The sequence below is a fragment of the Tiliqua scincoides genome, chromosome 2 (genome assembly GCF_035046505.1).
Source record: "Tiliqua scincoides isolate rTilSci1 chromosome 2, rTilSci1.hap2, whole genome shotgun sequence".
Classification (NCBI taxonomy): Eukaryota; Metazoa; Chordata; class Lepidosauria; order Squamata; family Scincidae; genus Tiliqua; species Tiliqua scincoides.
Window position 1 is genome coordinate 17,801,315 of NC_089822.1, and position 19,207 is coordinate 17,820,521.

At 42.5% G+C, this 19,207-nt stretch overlaps 1 protein-coding gene across 1 annotated transcript in view; it reads right to left on the reverse strand.

Annotated features, from left to right (window-relative positions):
* Nucleotides 1–797: 797 nt before the first annotated feature.
* Nucleotides 798–19,207, reverse strand: part of TTC33 (tetratricopeptide repeat domain 33) — a 48,914-nt gene continuing 30,504 nt past the window's right edge. Inside the window, exons 4-5 of the mRNA XM_066618165.1 lie at nucleotides 12,377–12,508; nucleotides 798–4,839 (exon numbers count right to left, since the gene is read on the reverse strand). Of these exons, the coding sequence (XP_066474262.1) occupies nucleotides 4,483–4,839; nucleotides 12,377–12,508 (489 nt within the window). The 3' untranslated portion in view covers nucleotides 798–4,482. The remainder of the gene's footprint in view (nucleotides 4,840–12,376; nucleotides 12,509–19,207) is intronic.

A 19,207-nucleotide genomic window follows, 5' to 3' on the forward strand; every position in this document is an offset into this window, starting at 1 on the left:
GGAGCAGGGATCTGACTTGTAGTTACTGTGTGCAGTACCTTGTACACTGATGGTGCTATGGAAATAACTGAACTGACCCCTACATTAAAACATACATTGGGCTATTCAGATATAAGGATTTTATACTGGCTCAGTAACTGCAGCCCTCTGTGCCAAACTGGGATCCCAAGATGTAACACCTTTCCTGGTGCTGACCCAAGGGCAAGAAAGATATCAAAAGAAGGAATGCTGGCAGGCCACTGGGTGGGGGGAGAGTTGGGCTTGCTAGCAGACTGCATGATCAACATGGCCTTGCAGACAGCTAGTTGCTGACCAAGGGCATATTCAAGAATGTGTGAACATTGTGACGGCTTGGGGAAAATGTAGAATCTTGGGCACTGGGTGGAAGACCCAGTTCCCTGAATATTAATTTTACTTAGAAAAGCAAGCTTCTAGGCCTTGGGCCTGCAAAGATATGAATGATAGGATTCGGTATTATCTGCCGTGGTGGTTAAAGGGGATGTCCAATAGCCAAGAACAGAATTTTCAGTGCCCTACATACGTCTTTGTGCCTTCCCACATCTAACAAAACAGAATAAAATTATGCAAAATAGTAAATATTGAAAAATCATGGCAAAATAAGAGTAATCATGCCATTTTGCATAATTTGAATGCTTCCAGAATTCAGTTTTTTCATCGTCCATCATTTTAAAATGCTTGGGTTTTTTTGCACTTAGTCCTAGGTCCCAGGACTCCGTAAGTCAAGTACTGTCAAGTCCATATTTTGAAACTTCACCTGATTTTAAACAAGTGCTGTGTTCACACAGAAAGCAAGCTTTATTTACAACATGGACATTTTGAAGGGAAAGATCTTAAGGATGCAAAACAACCCATTGTAAGAAACAAGAGTAAAGTCAAACAGTTATTTGGGAAGAATATTAATACCAGAAGCATTGTAGCGACTGAATAATACTAATGAAACTCTCTAATGAAGTTATAGATTGGGTTAAGAATTCCTTAAAGCTTTTCCTCCTGTACCCCTTTCACTGGAGACATGTGAAAGACAGAGGCCAAAATAAGAGTTACTATGCTTAAAGATACTCAGGATGCTGTTATCCACATTCAGGGTGGCAGCAACACATATACCACCAGCTTAGATTCCTATGAGCATGCTTAGAAAAACCACCATAGTTCCTATATTCCTCATAGGTTGCAATTCTGTATCCATTTCCTTGGGAATAAGTCCTTCTGAATTATTTGATGTGTACCTTGAGTTAAAAGGCATAGGACTGGGTGGGTCTTGGCTAGACAGACATTTAGAAAAGTCTTATGGAAGAATGAGACAACGATCTGAGCCAAAGGCTTGCTCTTGAGGGTAATCTGCCCCATGCCAATATTTCATACCAAATTCTCTTATTAAAACAAGAGATTGGCTTATAAAAGCAATTTTTTGAGAGGGAAAAATTTGAAATTTTCTTAAACCACTACGCACTGGTTGAAAGGACTATATTGTACATGACTGTTTATAACTGATAGTTTGTTCCAAACATGTCTTCCTCATGTCTTTAAGGAATTTAGACTGTGGCAATCAACATTTGACAGATGGAAGTTCAGCATATGAGATACTATCAGGAACAGGCCTGTTCACAAAGATTACAAGTACAAGGAATTTATCGGAAAACTGCATAATTACACACACAAACACACCATTTTGTGTACATTTATTATATTAGAATTTCTTTAGCCCTGACAACAAATGACTTGGACATAGGGAATTATCAGGACAAGACATGCTGAAGGCACTGCATTCTCTCCCATGTCTTCGAGCCTCTGAATTCAGTGTTTAAAAATTGTAGTGGTAGACAAATACTGATTTCCATCCAACTATGATGGCACCAGTTGGCTACTTGTTCGACATTCCAGGTTATCCTGGAAACAGTAGGAGGATCAGAAGCTCATTAACTTATGTGGGCATAAACAATCTGATTTTAACTCCAAGTCGCCTCTGGAGATGACATGAAATTTCTTTTGTGATATAAAATCTGGTTCTTTGGTTTTTATGTCAGGCAAACTCCTCCTCCTGCTGCTCTTTCAAAGATGAAATTATTTAAGTTCACATACAAACATAGATATAAACCCTATGAAGTATTCTAGGAGAAAAAGAGTAATTTAGACCCTCTGCACTTCATGCAGAAATTCTTTTATAACTGGATTTTAAAACAAGAGTGCCAGCTATGAAAGTGCTGCCCAAACTGCAAAGCATATGTATGTAAGACCAAGGACTGAAGGGACAGAATGATGGCCACAATCAATCAAAAAAGGGAGTGAAACACTTCAAGTTTAGTTGGACTGCAGTATGCCAGAAGCATTTCCGCTTATACAGGTCTGCCTGCCTTATGTGTGGATCAGGAACCCATGGATTTCCTTATCTGCAAGTCCCCCCCGAACCCAGGGGTACAGACCTGAACCCTCCAAAGGCAAGGAGAGTAGTTCCCCTCACCTCCAGAGGGTGTTCCGAGTCCGAGAGGCAGTGCATGACCACCTACTGCCTCTGCGGGTCTCAGAATGGCTGTTTAGGCCAAAAAAAATTACTTCTCTTTCTTTATAAAACCGCAAGTGACATTTCAATGCCTTATAAGGACCTCAGAATGCTTTATAAGGCATAAGAAGTCACTTCCAGATTTACTGATAAACCATAATTAGTGTTTTTTGGCCTCAGAGGTCAAGTATGGCATCTGAGGGATTCAGAAGAGCATCTGGAGGCAAAGGGAGCACAACTCCCCTTGCTTTGAGAGGCTTCAAGGGCCCCCAGAAACCCAAGGATTTCCTTAACCACAGACTTCTGAGAACAGAACCCCCATGGATAATGCAGGCCGCCTGTGATTTTATTTGGAAATGAAACAAATAGAATGCTATCCTACCGGCCTACAGCAAAAGGGTCATGCTGACAGATATTGTTTCTAACACAAATGCTGAGCAGCCCAATCCTAAGCTGCACTGGCGCAGCCAGGCCTCATGGCCTGTACAGCATCAAATGCAGCTTAGAAGTAGGTTGGAGGTCTCCTCTGGTTAAATAAATATCTTTCACTTTACCCCAAGTAAAGCCCCAGCCACTCCCATGGGGCTTCTCAGATCCACACCAGCTATTTTGCTGTCATAAATTCAGGAAGCCCGTGTACGCCTGCCCAGTCCAGGAGTGGGGGTTAGGATTTGGCGGAGGCAGCCTCCACCATTCCCCCTCCCTTTCCGGGTCCAGTTCCCATTCTGTCCTCCCCCTGCCCCAAAACAGTCCTCCTGCCACCCCCTCCAAACAGCCCGTCTGCCACCTCCTAATGTGAACTTACCTGTGCCGGCTGACTCAGGGTTGAAATCTGGTGCTACCAGGCCAGTGTGGGCCTTTGCACTAGCCCAGCCAGCTTGTGAGTCATTGTAGGCATGCCTACAGCATGTTTGCTGCACACTGAGCCTCTGGGGGACAGCTGCACCAGCTCAGAGACATGTTAGGATTGCGCCATAAGTGAATTGTTGAAATAAGCCAGGAAAATAAAGTGCTACTGTTGCCACTGAAGACAATCATGAACTCTTTGCCCTTGTGTCAATCACCTCCTGTGCTAACTTTCCTTGCACGTTTCTCCCAGTGAAACCAATAGTGGTCGAGGAGTGTGCTATTCATGTCACGAATCTACACATGGGTTACAAATTCACTCCCTCTGGATTCAGCCTCTGCTTTTCCAAAGAAAAAGTTGTTGCATTCCTATCCAAGACCACGTAACATACCGTTTGGCCTTAAATTGAAATGCATTTGTCATATTACATACCACCAAAAAATAGTCTCATTCTGAGGCTTCCCTCATCACCATTTATTTATATTTTTTGCCTCTTATTGCTACCCCCCTTTCCTGCTTGCAGCCATGATCAGCCGTAGGAAAATGTAGGGAGTGAAGAGACCGAAGGGGGCAGTGCCTTTAGGATGCAGAACAAACTAAAACCTCTCTACACTTGCATGGGGTATCTATGAAGAGCAGGGATGAGAACAGACAAAGGAAAGCAAGCTAAGAAGATGTAATAAAAAAGCTGCTGATGAGACCAGAGCTGACACTCCTCCTACAGAAAAGGTTAGTGATGACACAGCCCCAGACTTCCCATTCTTAACTGAAAGGTGCCATTCACAGACCAGGAGACCAACGTGGCTAGAGAAAGCTGCTCTATGCCCCTGTTGCTGTGACTGTCGGCCTGTACTTGGTTATTGCGTACTTGGTGGCATTCAAGACTGCGCTGGAGCCCTATTAACATGTAATTCCCCCCCAAGATCTTCCTCCTTTCGTGGAGATGTTGGTAGCAGGAGGATCAAGAAATGTCATGCCGTCACACCTGCTGAGGCTTAACTTAGAGGGGACAGAGGAACCCCATTACTTGATCCAAGGGAACATTGCAGTGCAAGGGACATTTGAGGGCACAGATGCACTCAAAGGCATGGCTGTGACCAGAAGAGCTGGCGCTGCTTTATCGTGCTTTGATAAAAACAGACCCATCGGGGACTGCTGCACATTCCTCCTTCTCAGTTACAGTCTCGACTGTCCCTGAAGCAGACATAATCACTACAGTTTTGGAGGGGAGGGTCGTTTTCTCCTTCTCAGCAATTGCTGCACACACAGCTAAAATCTCATCGCTTTCAAAATCATAATCTGGGATTGGTTCTTCTGAAGTCTCTCCCTGAGCTGTTCCCTCTTGGGTGGCCGTCTCCGTCTTGACTGCTTTCTTCTGCTGTTCATGCAACTTTCTTGCCCAACACAGGTCTTCATTCCAAAGTTCTGAGCTTGCTGGGCAGATGTGCAAGGCAACTTGGAAACTTCGGATTGCCTAGAAAGATGAGCACAGTTTCTCAATGTAAAATACTGTTACAGGACTCAAAAGAATAAGGAACAATGCATTACTATGTGAAACGTCCATGGCATCATACGAACAGTAGTACAGGTAGATCCCAACTTAAGTTCAGGTTCCGTTCTGGATATCCATCCGGAAGCTGGAACTGATGTCAGCTGGAACAGTGCTACTGCACTGGTGTGAAAGCACAAGGCCGGTTTGACCACACCTGCATGAAAGTGCTGACACAGCTGGCTTTCAAGTTCAATGCTTTCAAGTAAGCACAAAAGCACAAGGCTTCAGAGACCATGCCTACACAAAAGCACAGATGCAGCTGTCTGAAACTCAGAACATCCTGAAGTTAGAGACTATCTGTACTGGAATCTGAGATTTTCAGATAGCATGGTCCAGAGAACTGAGGGTTGAACTGGACCAAGAGGATCAGAGGTCCTCATTCAAGTAATTAGATCTTAAAGTATATGTTCATACTTTCTATCACAGTCAAAAAAATAGGTATAGTATCTATCACAACTTCTACCACAATTAAACAACTTGTGAGTGGTTTATTCATGCAAACAGAACATGAGAGCTGTCAAGCCACACAAAACTTTGGTTCTGCCAGTTGAAATTTTCCCAGTACACAGAAGAGGCGCCATAAGCTTGTGTGAGTTTGCACCTTTAAGGTAAGCTAATCTCACAACTTGTGAAAAAAGTTATTTGTACAAGATAGTATAAGGCTTTCAGCCTAATTTCCTCCTCTGTAAAAACAGAATGACGCAGGGACAGCTACAACAAAATCAAGACTCTAAAGCACTTTATTACAAAATAATCATTCCTGCATTTATCTTTTCTAGTTTCAGAGCAAAAGAGGTGCAGCAGCTCTTTTGAATGTGCCCTTATAGTACAAAATAGGCAAAGCAACACTGCGTGCTTTTCTATGCATTGGTGCATGAGTATTCCGAGGGCTGTACACTAAGCTTTCTTTCCTCAAGCAGGAGGATTCAGCATTTCCTCTGCAGGAGGAAGGAAACTTTAGGATACAACTCAGATTTTGGATTTTATATAGATCTTTGCTGAAGTGACTCAAAGCATTCGTACTTCTGTGCTGACCAAGAAGGTAATCCAAGCAATCACATTATTTCACATTTCTATTTCAAAATATTTGAGGTAATCATAAACACACAAAAATGAAATGAATTCACTACTCATCCTAGGTGTCAATGAAATCACTACACACCAACTACAGAGCAGCACACATTGTATGGAAACATCTGTGAATATCCCGGGTCCTTGGGAAGGACATGTTATTCACCGGGTCAAATCCAGCCACCAACATCTGGTGGGCTGTGCATAAGAACTATCCAAAACAAATCTTCTCTGCCTCTGGGACAGCAGGAGAATGCCCAGCACATTCCTAACGCTGCTGTCATGTGACAATATGCATTCCATATGGGGATATGTCGGTCCCAGCAGAAATGAATGTTGTGGTTTCTGTGAAGAAATGCTGAAACTGCAGAGAATTGTTAGGGTTTGTTTGTTTTTGGCCTTGATCAACTGCCATTGGTTTCCAAGGAAAAAAGCACATCTTTTTTCTTTTTTTTAACGCCCACTACCAGCACTGAAGTTTCTGAACATGCTGGACATGGCAGCCTAATTTCTTTAGCAAGGCATCTGTTAACAGCTGTTAGCAAAAAGACGCTGTTTAGAATGTGAGTAAACATAAAAAACATCCAGAGCATTACAAATCACCACAGAACACTACTTTGATGTTTTGTTTTTTGAAGCTCTTCAGAGCACAGATTTGTCACTATACAACTCTGTCAATAAAATACCATTTGCTTTTATGAGCCTGTAAAATTGTACTATTAAGTACCTTAATTATCACAATATCTCCAGCTTAATGCTTGCTACTGGATAAAGCAAGAATGCCATGGTTAGACAGGAAACGTTCAAAGATAGTGAAATGTAACAACACTGGCAGTGAATCAAACTGTGGCCCCACAGCTACCTGACTATAACTCCTGCCGCAGACAGGTCAGGTCACTCTCAGTAAATCACTATTTTCAGAATGCCCTCCACCATACTCTGTTAAAGGCTCAAGCAAGTCAATTCAACCACAACCCCCCAGTGTTCTGCTGGCTTTCTTTTATCCAAATAACAAGTTCAATAGACTATGGCTCTTGGGGAACACTGAGCACAGTCAGCACAAGGCTGGCATAGGTGCCCTTGTCTTTTTATAAACTATTTCTGCAGTATAATATAGTGCTTATTATATGGATATTAGAAGTATGTTTCCAAATTTATTTTCAGATGGCCTTTTATGGGCATGGGATGATGAAATGCTATGTTTGCTTCTAGCTTCTACTGACACACTGGTCATAAACCAACTGGCTAAAGTTTTGCATGATGTTCTAACTAGACGCAGAACCATATTCCTCATCCACCCTAACGATTCTATTTCTTAGGCAGAGAGTGTTGTATTTTGCTTTGTCTGTATGTCTTTTTTTTGTCTGACTGCCAATGTCTAATAAAGGTTTTTGAAACTGAAACTATTTCTGCTACCTAGAGCAGGGGTGTCAAACTCATTTCATCCTGGGGGCCACATTGGATTTATGGCACCTGCTGAGGGCCGAACTCCAAATGTGGCACCCGGAAGTGACCTGAACACAGTAAGTGATGTCACTTCACTTCCTGTTTCTTTAAAAAGCTGAGGCTTCCCTTTCACTATGCTACCTCCCCCCACCCCATTCTACCATAAAGCACCCCCTGCCTCCCCCACCACCCCATGGCACCTCCTGCCCTCGGACCCGCTCTGGCCACGGCCAGGAGGAGTTGCAGGGCCAGGACGACGCGCACAGTGCTCCTCCGGCACTCAGATCCCCTCTGGCCGCGACCAGAGCCCGGGTGAGCTCCGGCCGCGGCCAAGGGGAGTTGCAGAGCTGGGGACGCTGCGCACAGCGCCTCCGGCACTCAGACCCCCTCTGGCCATGGCTGGAGCCCGGGCAAGCTCCGGCCGCAGCCAGGGGGAGTTGCAGGGCCGGGGACACCATGCATGGCACCTCTGGCACTCGGACCCCCTTTGGCCACAGCCAGAGCCTGGGCAAGTTCCTGCTGCAACCAGGGAGAGTTGCAGGGCCAGGGACACCACACACAGCACCTACGTCATTCTGAGGGTTGGGGATGCTGCATGTGGCATTCCCAGCCCTCAGAATTTTCCTCCGGCCATGACTGAAGCAGAGCTCTGGTCGCAGTTGGATTGAGCAGGGGTGGGGCAGCCCCAAAGCTCCCCCAGATCACGGGGGCTGCCCCAAATGGCTCTGCGGGCCAGATCCAGTCTGCGGGCTGTATCTTTGACACCACTGATCTAGAGAGTCCCACAAGAATGCAAAAATTACTATCTTATGTTCTTATGTATATCTTATGTTGAGAAGCCCCCATTTTGCTTCCAGTCCAATAGGTACTCAGCTACCTGAATTCAGTATTAGCATATACCAGTGAAGTCTCGCAACAAGAACACTCAGTTTCCTGGGGCTAAGTCCCACTGGACTCCATGGGACTCTTTCAGAGTAAACATGCCCTGCATCGCAATGGTAGGTTGTAGAGGCTGGTGGGAAGTCCAACATGGAACAGCCAGCTTTACTCTTCCATTACTCTCCCTGTTTCCAGTCTTCCCAGTTCTTGTCTTTCTCTCTCTCTCTTCCATCTGTCTGTGCCCTTCACTGTGTAGTTCTGCCAACAACCAAATCTCACTGCATTCAGTCAGTTTGTTTCTTGGGAATGCAATGGGAATGTAGCCTGAAACTAATCTAGTAGGCTTTTGGCTTTAAGTAAAGGGAAGGAAGAATGTAGGAGAGTTACATAAGAACATAAGAACAGCCCTACTGGATCAGGCCATAGGCCCATCTAGTCCAGCTTCCCGTATCTCACAGCAACCCACCAAATGCCCCAGGGAGCACACCAGATAACAAGAGACCTGTATCCTGGTGCCCCCCCCCCCTGCATCTGACACAGCCCATTTCTAAAATGAGGAGATTGCACATACACATCATGGCTTATAACCTGTAATGGATTTTTCCTCCAGAAACATGTCCAATTCCCTTTTAAAGGCATCCAGGCCAGATGCCATCACCACATCCTGCGGCAAGCAGTTCCACAGACCAACCACACACTGAGTAAAGAAATATTTTCTTTTGTCTGTCCTAACTCTCCCAACATTCAATTTTAGTGGATGTCCCCTGATTCTGGTGTTATGTGAGAGTGTAAATAGCATCTCTCTATCCACTCTATCCTTCCCGTGCATAATTTTGTATGTCTCAATCATCCCCCCTCAGGCATCTCTTTTCTAGGCTGAAGAGGCCCAAACGCCGTAGCCTTTCCTCATAAGGAAGGTGCTCCAGCCCAGTAATCATCTTTGTCACTCTCTTTTGTACCTTTTCCATTTCCACTATGTCCTTTTTGAGATGTGGCGACCAGAACTGGACACAATACTCCAGGTGTGGCCTTACCATTGATTTGTACAACGGCATTACAATATTAGCCGTTTTGTTCTCAATAACTTTTCTAATTATCCCAAGCATAGGATTGGCCTTCTTCACTGCTGCAGCACATTAGGTTCTTGCCAAATAGTATCATTTGATTATGCTGTATTGTGTCTCTTGATTTATATTTATTATTTTGATGATTTAATGTTGATTGCTTTGTCAATTTCACTTTTGTTTGGCACCTTTATATGCTTCACAATCACATGTGTCTTGCTAGCTGTCTCATAAATCAATATATTGGTTGACTGGTTTACAGTCTGTGGTCTTGTCTACTGGTTCAGCTTACCCACTGTGGCATAAAAAGAACCTGACTTTCATACTCAAGCACTGAGTTAGCTAATAGAGGAAATGATATCACTATAGGGTAGAATTTAAGGTTAGATTTTCAAAGGTAAATGGCCCTTGTAAAAAAGGAATTAGCAGAGGAAGCCTGTAGTGTCACAGCTGAGGTCTCAAAATGTTATTGCAGGTCACCTCAATGCATCTGTTGCACTGACACCTGGGAAAGCCAATGTCATCTGCAGAAGAACAGCCAAAGTGCTAAGCATGACCGCCAGCACATCTGGCAGGGGGACACCTTAAACCTTTCCATTGACACTTTAAACCTTTCCATGATTTCAGGGTTCAAGGAATGAAATTTTGAGGAAAAGGTGCAGGTCAAGCCCACTGTGTTTTGATCACCTTATAATACATCTCAGGGATGGGAACTGATGAAGGCTGCATTTGTGCTCACTGAACCACTGTTGGAGGTAGGGAGCAAAGGTGTAGAAGAAAGGCCCTGTTGCAAGAATGCACACTTTATGGAAACAGTTCCTCCTAGGGAAGAAAAGAACGATAGCAGAGGTGGATGGGGAGGTCATGTCATGTATACAGAGTCAGGTGGGAGAGAGAGAAAATTGCTCAAATGATGTTTCCTTTCCCTGCTTCCAGGCAGAGAAAAGCCGCTTCTGTGACCTTAATGGGTGAGGAAAGAAGGAACAGAGGGGGGAAAAAAACTTTGGCACTGCAAAAACTCAATGAAAAACTTGGTGTCAACACTGCTCTTGGAGCAAAGGGGAAGTCCCTTTTTTCAGGACATTTCTTGTGATAGCCCTGAGCAACTGGGGGTACTTCCCACTATAAAAAACGGACACATTTCGGTATCTCTGGAGAAGGACAGCCCTGTAAAGCAAAGCTCAGTTATGCCTCATCTTGTTTTTTCCCTATTACTGCTGTGGAATGGCACTTGCAGTGGCTGGTAAATGGGACTCACCTGCCCAGGTTATGCAGGCTGGCTATTCTGGAATACCAAATAAAACCTCAGCCTGCTTCCCCTTATCCCTTCTTTCAGGTTTTTTCTTTTTCAGTCCACAGCAGAGCCAACACAAATAATGACTGACTGAACATCTGCTTTTACCCTAGACAGCTTTCCCATAAACAAAGCATATCCCAAAGGCTGCATCAATTCTTGCTGGGAATATGACATGAAAATCCCAAGGTGTTTTGCTTATCGCAATCTGTTCCAAGAAAAACCAGAGGAATGCTGACAAATTTCAGGCAAGTACTTTGATTCTGAATAATTTCCACGGTTTGGAAAAGAATGACTTTTTTTGTTCTGCCTGCCTGATATTTGAAACAGATACAAAAAGTATCTTTCAGTAGTGTACAAGTACGCCGAAGGAAAAGCACTTCCTTGAAACACACAGAAATATTTCTTTTTTCTTTTTTTCTAATTGAAAATCAGCAGACCAACTTGGAACTTTCCTTTGTTTCAGCGGCTGTCTCATTAATCCTGACATGTCCCAAAGAACTTCCGGTTGCTTTAAAAAAAAAAGTAGTGTTCCATAGAAAACATCACAAGTTCTTTCCACCATCACCTAAGGCTGATTAGTGGAGACATGAACCTAGAATTCTCAAGGCCCTGAGTCTGAATGTTGCTCGTTTTTAAACCCGATGATTCTCTTGGGAGCATACAGTTGCATGTAAGTGTCTAAAAGATTGATCTAAGGAAGTCAAAGGCGATTTTGTGTACCGTGAAAGCCACCACAGGAGATGCACACTGGCCATACCAACTACAGAGAGATATTACTCAGGGCAAACTCAGACTTGATAGTTAATCAATGCATGACAGAAAAGATCTGAGAAAATTCAGATCAGAATCTTTACCTTTGAATTACCATTTTTCTCAGGTGAATTGTTTTGACATTTTGCTAACATACTGCAAAACTGGCTGTGGGCAATTTTGAATCAATGGCAATTAGTTGGGAAGGCAATACAGATAGTCCCCTGTTTAAGAACAAGATCCAGAGGTTTGGTACTTGAGTTGAAATGTACTTTTAAACACTATTTATGTGATGTAAACTAAAAGGTTAACAACTGTCTGTAATGGTTGAAAAACTATAGAAATATTTATATGAATTATTATTTATAAAATGGATAGTAATTCACTCCCTAGTGAACAAGCACTCTACCCCGCTTTCTTTTGTTGTGTAATATAAAAAATGAGCCTTAGTGCAGCTTAGGTTGGGGGAAGGGCTGCTTTTGTATTAACTGCATTTTACAACAAGTTACCAATTTGTATTAGCTGGACAGGAACTATCTATTAAGCACTATTCTGTTCAGCTCTCCTTTACCCATTACTTCTGTATCTCCAAAATGAAGTACCTCTCTCAATCCCCAAAACCAGAATCATTATCCATCTCCAAAACCACTATCACACCTGTGTGAAAACGTCAGAACAGACAAACTGTACCTGCGAGACAATGCAATGTGGCTGTCCTTAAGTTGTGACATCAGTAAGTTGGATGTCTTTAAGCCAGAGACTACCAATAGTGACCCACAGGTTCAGAGGCAGAATGCAAGGGATATTGCCTTCATCTCCTACTTGGCTTCCTGGAGGCATTTGGTTGGCCACTGTGGGAATGAGGATGCTGGGCTAGATAGGCCTGCAAAGGGGGGGGGATTTCTTATGAGTGGAAAGTTTGCATTTTTGTCATTTTTTTTTAAACACCTACCAGTGTGATTTCTCCTAATCCTAGTTGGGCACGTCCCAAAGTTTGCCATGCCTCCCAAGAATGGGGATCTCTTTGGACAGCCATTTCTGCGGCATGCACTGCAGGGAACATTTCATGTAGAGACATTAAGACCTAAATGGGAAAAAAAAGAGCAAACATTCAACCAACTTAACTACTGCATATTGCAAAATCTCCTGGTTCAAAAGGAGAATACAAAAAGAATTTGCCACACAGATAATTTATGTGAGTAGTTACTAGAGACTTCCAAGAAAATCCATAACTGCATTGATTTATAAAAGCATGCTCACATGGTCAGACATTCAACTTCCACTTGAACTAAATGTTTTCTAAAGGAGCAACCCAACAGCCAGTTGAAATTCTGCTTCACTAGCCAGTGAAGTATAAGCAATATGAACCAAACCATATACCATCTCAATCCCACTTGTGAGTCAGGGCCCATCACCAAGAAACAGTCTGGTATTTGGTTGACATTGGCCAAATACCAATGTCGGCCTGGGAAGGCCCTTCTGTGTGAAGGGCCTTCCCAGGGAGAAGAAGCAGAAGCTTCAGATGGCTGATGAAGGCATACAAGGTATTAATATACTGAAAGATATGGTTGTTCTGATTCCATGGCTGAAGCAACTGACAGTATACAGGTGAGTTGACCAATGGGAGACAATGCAGAGGAATGCAAGTGGTCTGGGTGAATGAGAATTTACAATTTTGTATGTCAATGGTAGCATGCACCTTTTAAAAATAGTTAAGTTTAACCACAGCGTTTTCTAGGAATCCAACCCCTGTAATTAATGAGAACTGACTGTAACCGCTCCATTCCCTGCAATGGATTGCTAGCAAGCCCTGAACCTTTTGCCTATTCTTATGTTCTATTATTCAGCAACTGAGAGAGATCAAATAATATTCCCCTAAGGACCAGATCAGACCAGACGCTCTTAAGTCTACATTTGTTTCCAAAATGGAATCCATAAATTTCAAAAACACACACTCGCAGCTTCTCTGATATTTTAAAGCTTATCTGCTATGTAAAAAATAAACCATGGTATCTATTGAAGTCTAGAATTTACAGTCATCAGTCATGTATTGTTTTTATCATTATGAACTTGACTTTTTTGGTCCAGGAGCTGGCAGATCATCATAGACACTGGGATCCAGTCCCTGATGCTAGGAGGCACCACTGTCTTTTCTTAACAGAACCGTACACTAAGTTTGCCTAGGTGGCTTCATGCTCCTGAATTTAATATCTGAGTATTACAAGTGCTCAGTTGTCAAATTATTAATATTTAGTACTCACATTACTAAGGGCTGTATTCTCAAGTTTCCTTCTTGTAGAAGGTATCATGCTCCTTAGAGAGGATAGAAACCTTAGGACACAACCATATCATGTACATTTAATTTACATATCCTGCAAAGCAAAGCATAGCCTTGCTACCCAGTAACCACTAGATCCAAATTCTGGAAGGCTCAGCTCACTTAAAGTCGCTTCAAAGAGGATGCAAGAGGAGCAGCCAGTATGATGTGCAGTAACTTCTACAGCAGGTATGCTTGATTTGTTCATCTCATCAAAAAGGACTTGGGGGGAAAAAACTACACACAGTTGTTGCCCCATCTCAGAGAAAGTTACATGCATGCAGAACATGTGGCAGCTGCTTGGCAAGACCAGTCTTTTTCTGAACCACTAATGAACATTAATTCTTCCCGTATGACATTGGGAAATGGGAGCAAATGGGAACAATTAGAGGAAATTGCTGGGTTGTAAAAATGCAGTGTGGGAAGCTCTTTGGGTCTTGTTTGTAAATCATCTAGATCAGAACAATAACTTCAGAACCTTCCTCCTGTTCCAAGTCTCATTTTAGAACCTCCACCATCCTTCACCTTTGCCTTCAAGTTATATCTTGAGTGACACAGAAGCCTTTGACACACTGAACATTTATTTAATCTTTCAACAGCCACCTTAATGTTTGCCAATCAAAAATGATGGCTAGGAACAAATGTAATACTTGATATTGCTGCACAGTACTTGGGATGAACAGCCCATTCAGGGCTTGTTGCTATACAATACTGTTAATGCACCTGAAATTATCAATTGTTCTTCTTGATAGGATAAGCCATTGCCCTTTGCCCTCAAGAAAAATTGAGAGAAGTGCTGTAGAGCTCAGTGGAAGAGCATCTCCTTTACATGCAGAAGGTCCCATGTACAATTCCTAGCATCTCCAGGCTGGAGAGATAAAAATTTCTGTCTGAAAGTTTGGAGAAGTGCTACCAGGCATTTTAACAATGCTGAGCTAGATGAACCAGAGGTTTGATTCAGTATAAGGTTGCTTCCTGTGTATTTTGGCTACATTACTAAGTGTAGAGGCAAGGTTACTTTCATATCAGATTCATTTTATTTGTTCACCTCACCAGAGGTGACTTTTCCTAGGAAAGCTATGCAAACTCGCTTGTAGGAAAAAAGTGGAAACATGCTCCTAAACTCAGAGGAGGATATAAAGTCCTCAGAATGGTTTCTTATTTATAGATGGGTCAACAAAGAACTTGAAATCTTTTCATTTCTGTAGAATAGCACAAAATTGTTAGAAGCTTAAACAGATTGCAGAGGGATATGATAGGTAGAAGCCCTGAAGGTCATGTGGAGGGAGCAGTTTGGTGCTTTGGACTGTGGCCACAGCGGCCAAGTTTCAGTGTAAGCTGAAGTGCAACTGAGGGCCCAATCCTATCCAACTTTCCAGCATCGGTGCAACTGCAATGCAGACCCAGGGTAAGGTAACACATGTTCCCATACCTTGAGGAGGCCTCTGTGACTGCACCCCCAACACAGGAAGCAGTGCATACCCCATAGGCACAGCAGCACCAGCACTGGAAAATTGGACAGGATTGGGCTCTGAGTTGGGCTGTTTTTTACAATGCTTCTAATGTAACATTAATGCAAAGAAGTATTGATAGGTGAGCAAGTTCAGGATTTCTAAGCAGTCTGCACCTTCTCCCTGTTCACACAGGCTTCTTTTCTGCATGTTATATCAGAAACAAACCTAACGTGCAAAATATCCCCCAGTAACTAGGGGGAAAAAAACCTGCAACACACTTACTTGTTGTGTAGAACTAAATTAGTTACTCTTACTTGGCTGCTATCTGTTTTCTACACAGGTTTTATCTTACAGTCACATAAATCTGACACAACAATTGTATAGGTGGGCCCAGCTGTTAAAAGCCTAAGAAGCAGGTAGGAATGCAACATAGTCTGATACTGGGGCCACCACCAGCTCTAGGAACACATGGAGAAAGGGCCTGGTCTTTGAAGAGACAGTTAAGGCTGTAATGTGGGAGATGCAGGCATGGAGTCTAGTGGACAGGGATGTACGCATCCGGAGACCAGGTTCTCCTACTGATGGGTAGCCTTAGGCAAATAGTGCCCATGCTTGCTCTCTCTCTCCATCTCAGAGAAAGTCTGCAATAGCTACATGTACTGCAAGAACACACAACAAAAACACTTCGAACATGAAAATTGCTAATAGCCTAGGATGACGTTTGGCAGAATTTGAAAAATGGAAGAGTTGCTGAGGTAGTCCAGACACAGAGGCAGCCAGAATGTTTATACAGGAAGTTGATACAGGACTGCCTGAGCAGTCAAAGATTTGGGCAGAGAACAACAGGACCTGAGGAAGGTCCCTCTTCACTTCAGCATGAAAGGCTTGCTTTTCCCGTTCCTGCTGCTGGTATCTCTTTTGCATCTTTTTTTAGATTGTGAGCCCTGTGGGGCAGAGAGCTATTTGTTTAGCAATGGAAGCCACTCTGTGAACTACTTTATTTGAAAAACATTATATCAATACTTAATAAAAATAATCGGCCTGATCAGCAAAAAGTCATCATGGTTTCCACTGAGGTGGCTGCAAAAGCTCCCATCTACAGATTTAAGACATGTAGATACTAACCCTGGCAGTTCTGGTACTAGCTGTCAACTGAAGGGGCTAAGACTATATCAAAGTCTGTTTTAAGTTTGGGAAGAACCGGAATTATTGTTTTATTGCACTGGTTCCCAACACACAAAATCCTGAGAAGTGATCCACAAGATCCCGGGGGGGGGGGGGGATTGTCTTCAATCACTTCCAGCATCTTGCCAAGTGAGCACTTCCCAATGGGCCACCAGAGAGAATGGGGAATGGAGTCCCTGCAACTGCAGCTGGCAACAGAAGCAGCAACCCACAAAATCTTCTCTATAAGTAATAGATATCTAATAAGTCTTCTCTATCACAAATTTAATTGCATTTTTTGTGTGCTGGGGTAGGGACTGGCATGTGGTCCATAATGATTCCAATTTTTGCCTCAGTGGTCTGCAGGCTCTTAAAGGTTGGGAACCACTGCTTTATAGTGAAGGAAGCCCTACAAATATGATCTGAAGGAATGAATAGCCACATACTACTTTGATCAGCCACTGTCTGTTCCACTTCCTTGGATCCAAGAAGTCCCAAGGACCAAGGCAAGGAATGGTAGCCAACTGTCCTTCTGTGACACACACAACATTCTCCAACATCCTCCAACACACAGAGTTGCCACTTAGAGACAAAATACTGCATGTGTAACTGACTCAGAAAAACAGAACACTGCTAGGTGTACCAGCATGCATGACTGTTCACAGGATGAATAGCAAGGTTGGGCATTTGACCTTTGACCACAATTTAGTCAAGTCAAATATTAGACAAATATTGTCAAATAATGGACAAGTATTTTTAAAGTATTAAAATTATTTTAATAGAATAGGTCATTTAAAAAACAGTTGCATCTCCCTACTTCTCTAAGACAGGAGAAATTCCAGGGGAAGCACTACTTGGGTTTTGTTTTCTTTGAAAGAGAAAGGGGTGGAGACTTCTGGTATTTTAGTACTGTCAGCTTTATTTGCAGATCTACAAGTCAAGAATGTGCACTCAGCAAACTTCAGACTGTCAAAGAGAGGCTCTGTACCCTACAAGATGCTCTCAGCCTCAGCTGTCAGTTCGTAGCTCTTTCTCTTTGCTTCTATTCCAGTCTGTCAACCAGTTTTTTTCTTTTCATACACCAGTCCTCAGTCTGGAGACGGGTGGGATGTTATCACCTTCCCCATACTCTGACAGCATTTCCCATTCTAAATAGATGCTTGTATCCAAAAACCAGATCTATCCCACCAAGAATGCCTACTGACCATTAAAGGAAATTAACATCAGGTTGTCAAATCTCAGACATAGACAAAGCTTTAAGTCAGATTCATACCTATTTACATTAATCAGACAAACTCACAACGATACTGCTTCACCTGGGCTGCATATAAAACAGTCACAGAGTAGAATGATTCTGGTTAGCACAAATTACATTCTGAATTGCTCAAGTCATCCATTCTTTGGACGTTTATGGCAAAGAGCCCACAGAACAACTATAATTTCATTTCTTAACAACATGCAGACATGTTCCAAAAAGATCTGTTACTTTGCTCCCTAAAGAATTCAATTTCAAAGTGAAGAAGCATAAAATCCTTCAAAGTTCTGGGTTCTTATGCTTTGGCACTTTTATAGTAGACTAGCCAAATTCTGTTTTGGTAGAAAATGATTCTTTGTGGCTTCAGTCATATACATTGCATGAGGTTCATACCAGTGCATGCACAGGATTACACTGTAAGTTACCTTCAAGGGCTGAGCATCAAAGTCATGTTCACCATACAGAGTTCATATAAGAACTCTGCATGTATTATTACATTATGAGTACATTATTGCATGTACTCAAAGCACAACTTTTTGGGAAGGCTTATGATATAAAATTTGAAGCAAGTTATAGACAGAGATTATATATTTCTCTAAACACATTTGCTTAATTTCTTATTTATTAACACTAATTAGAATTTACAAAGTTGACTTCTAGCTTCCTTCCTTACATAACTATGCATTTAAATGCTTATAAATTTCTTACTGGGGAGCATGTTAATCTGAGACGTTTATTCAAACAACCATCACTTGGGACAAGTGGAACACATGGCAGCTGTTGCTAACAAAGCAAATACTCTTGGAAAGTAAGAATATAACACCACAACATGTTAACAAATCTAGGCATAGCATATTGGATAGGGAGGCCCAAGAGGACAATCTTATGAGATTAATCAGGATTTTATGGTCACATAAAGCTATCATAAAAGCATCACAAATAATGCAAAAGAATTTTTCTATGCTGATTTGTTTTCGGTGCTAAAAATTGACAATTCAAAATGTCAACTTTGGTTGTTTCCATCTTTGCTTTTAAGAGCAAACCAGAGGTTAATCTGAAAGCATCAATATCATCAGAACCTATTTTCTCTAAACTTCATTCATCTACATTTTTTAATTCACTATGGGCACAATCCTAACCCCTTATGTCAGTGCTTTCCAGAACTGACTTAAGGGCAATGCAGCTCTGAGGTAAGGGAAGAAACATTCCCTTACTTTGAGAAGGCCTCCTTGAGTGACACCCAACTGCAGGATGCAGCACATGTCCTACTGGCACCGCTATGCCAGTGGTGGAAAATACTGACATAAGGGGTTGGGATTGCGCACTACGTGTCCCAATCACTGTATAAATTGCACATCAATTTATCCAAATATCTCATTATCTGCAGTGGCTCTATTCCAACACAACGTGGCCTGCATAATCAACAGTATGGAACCAAAGCCATGGCTAAGCTTCCAAATACCCAGACAACCAAAAACTACTTCCTTATCTTCCTTATCAACACTCAACAGTGAAGTCTGGACGAAGAGCAACCACCATAATTATGGTCTGTCAACTGAGTTAAGCTTCTCTAATCATGTTTTGTCAGGATGC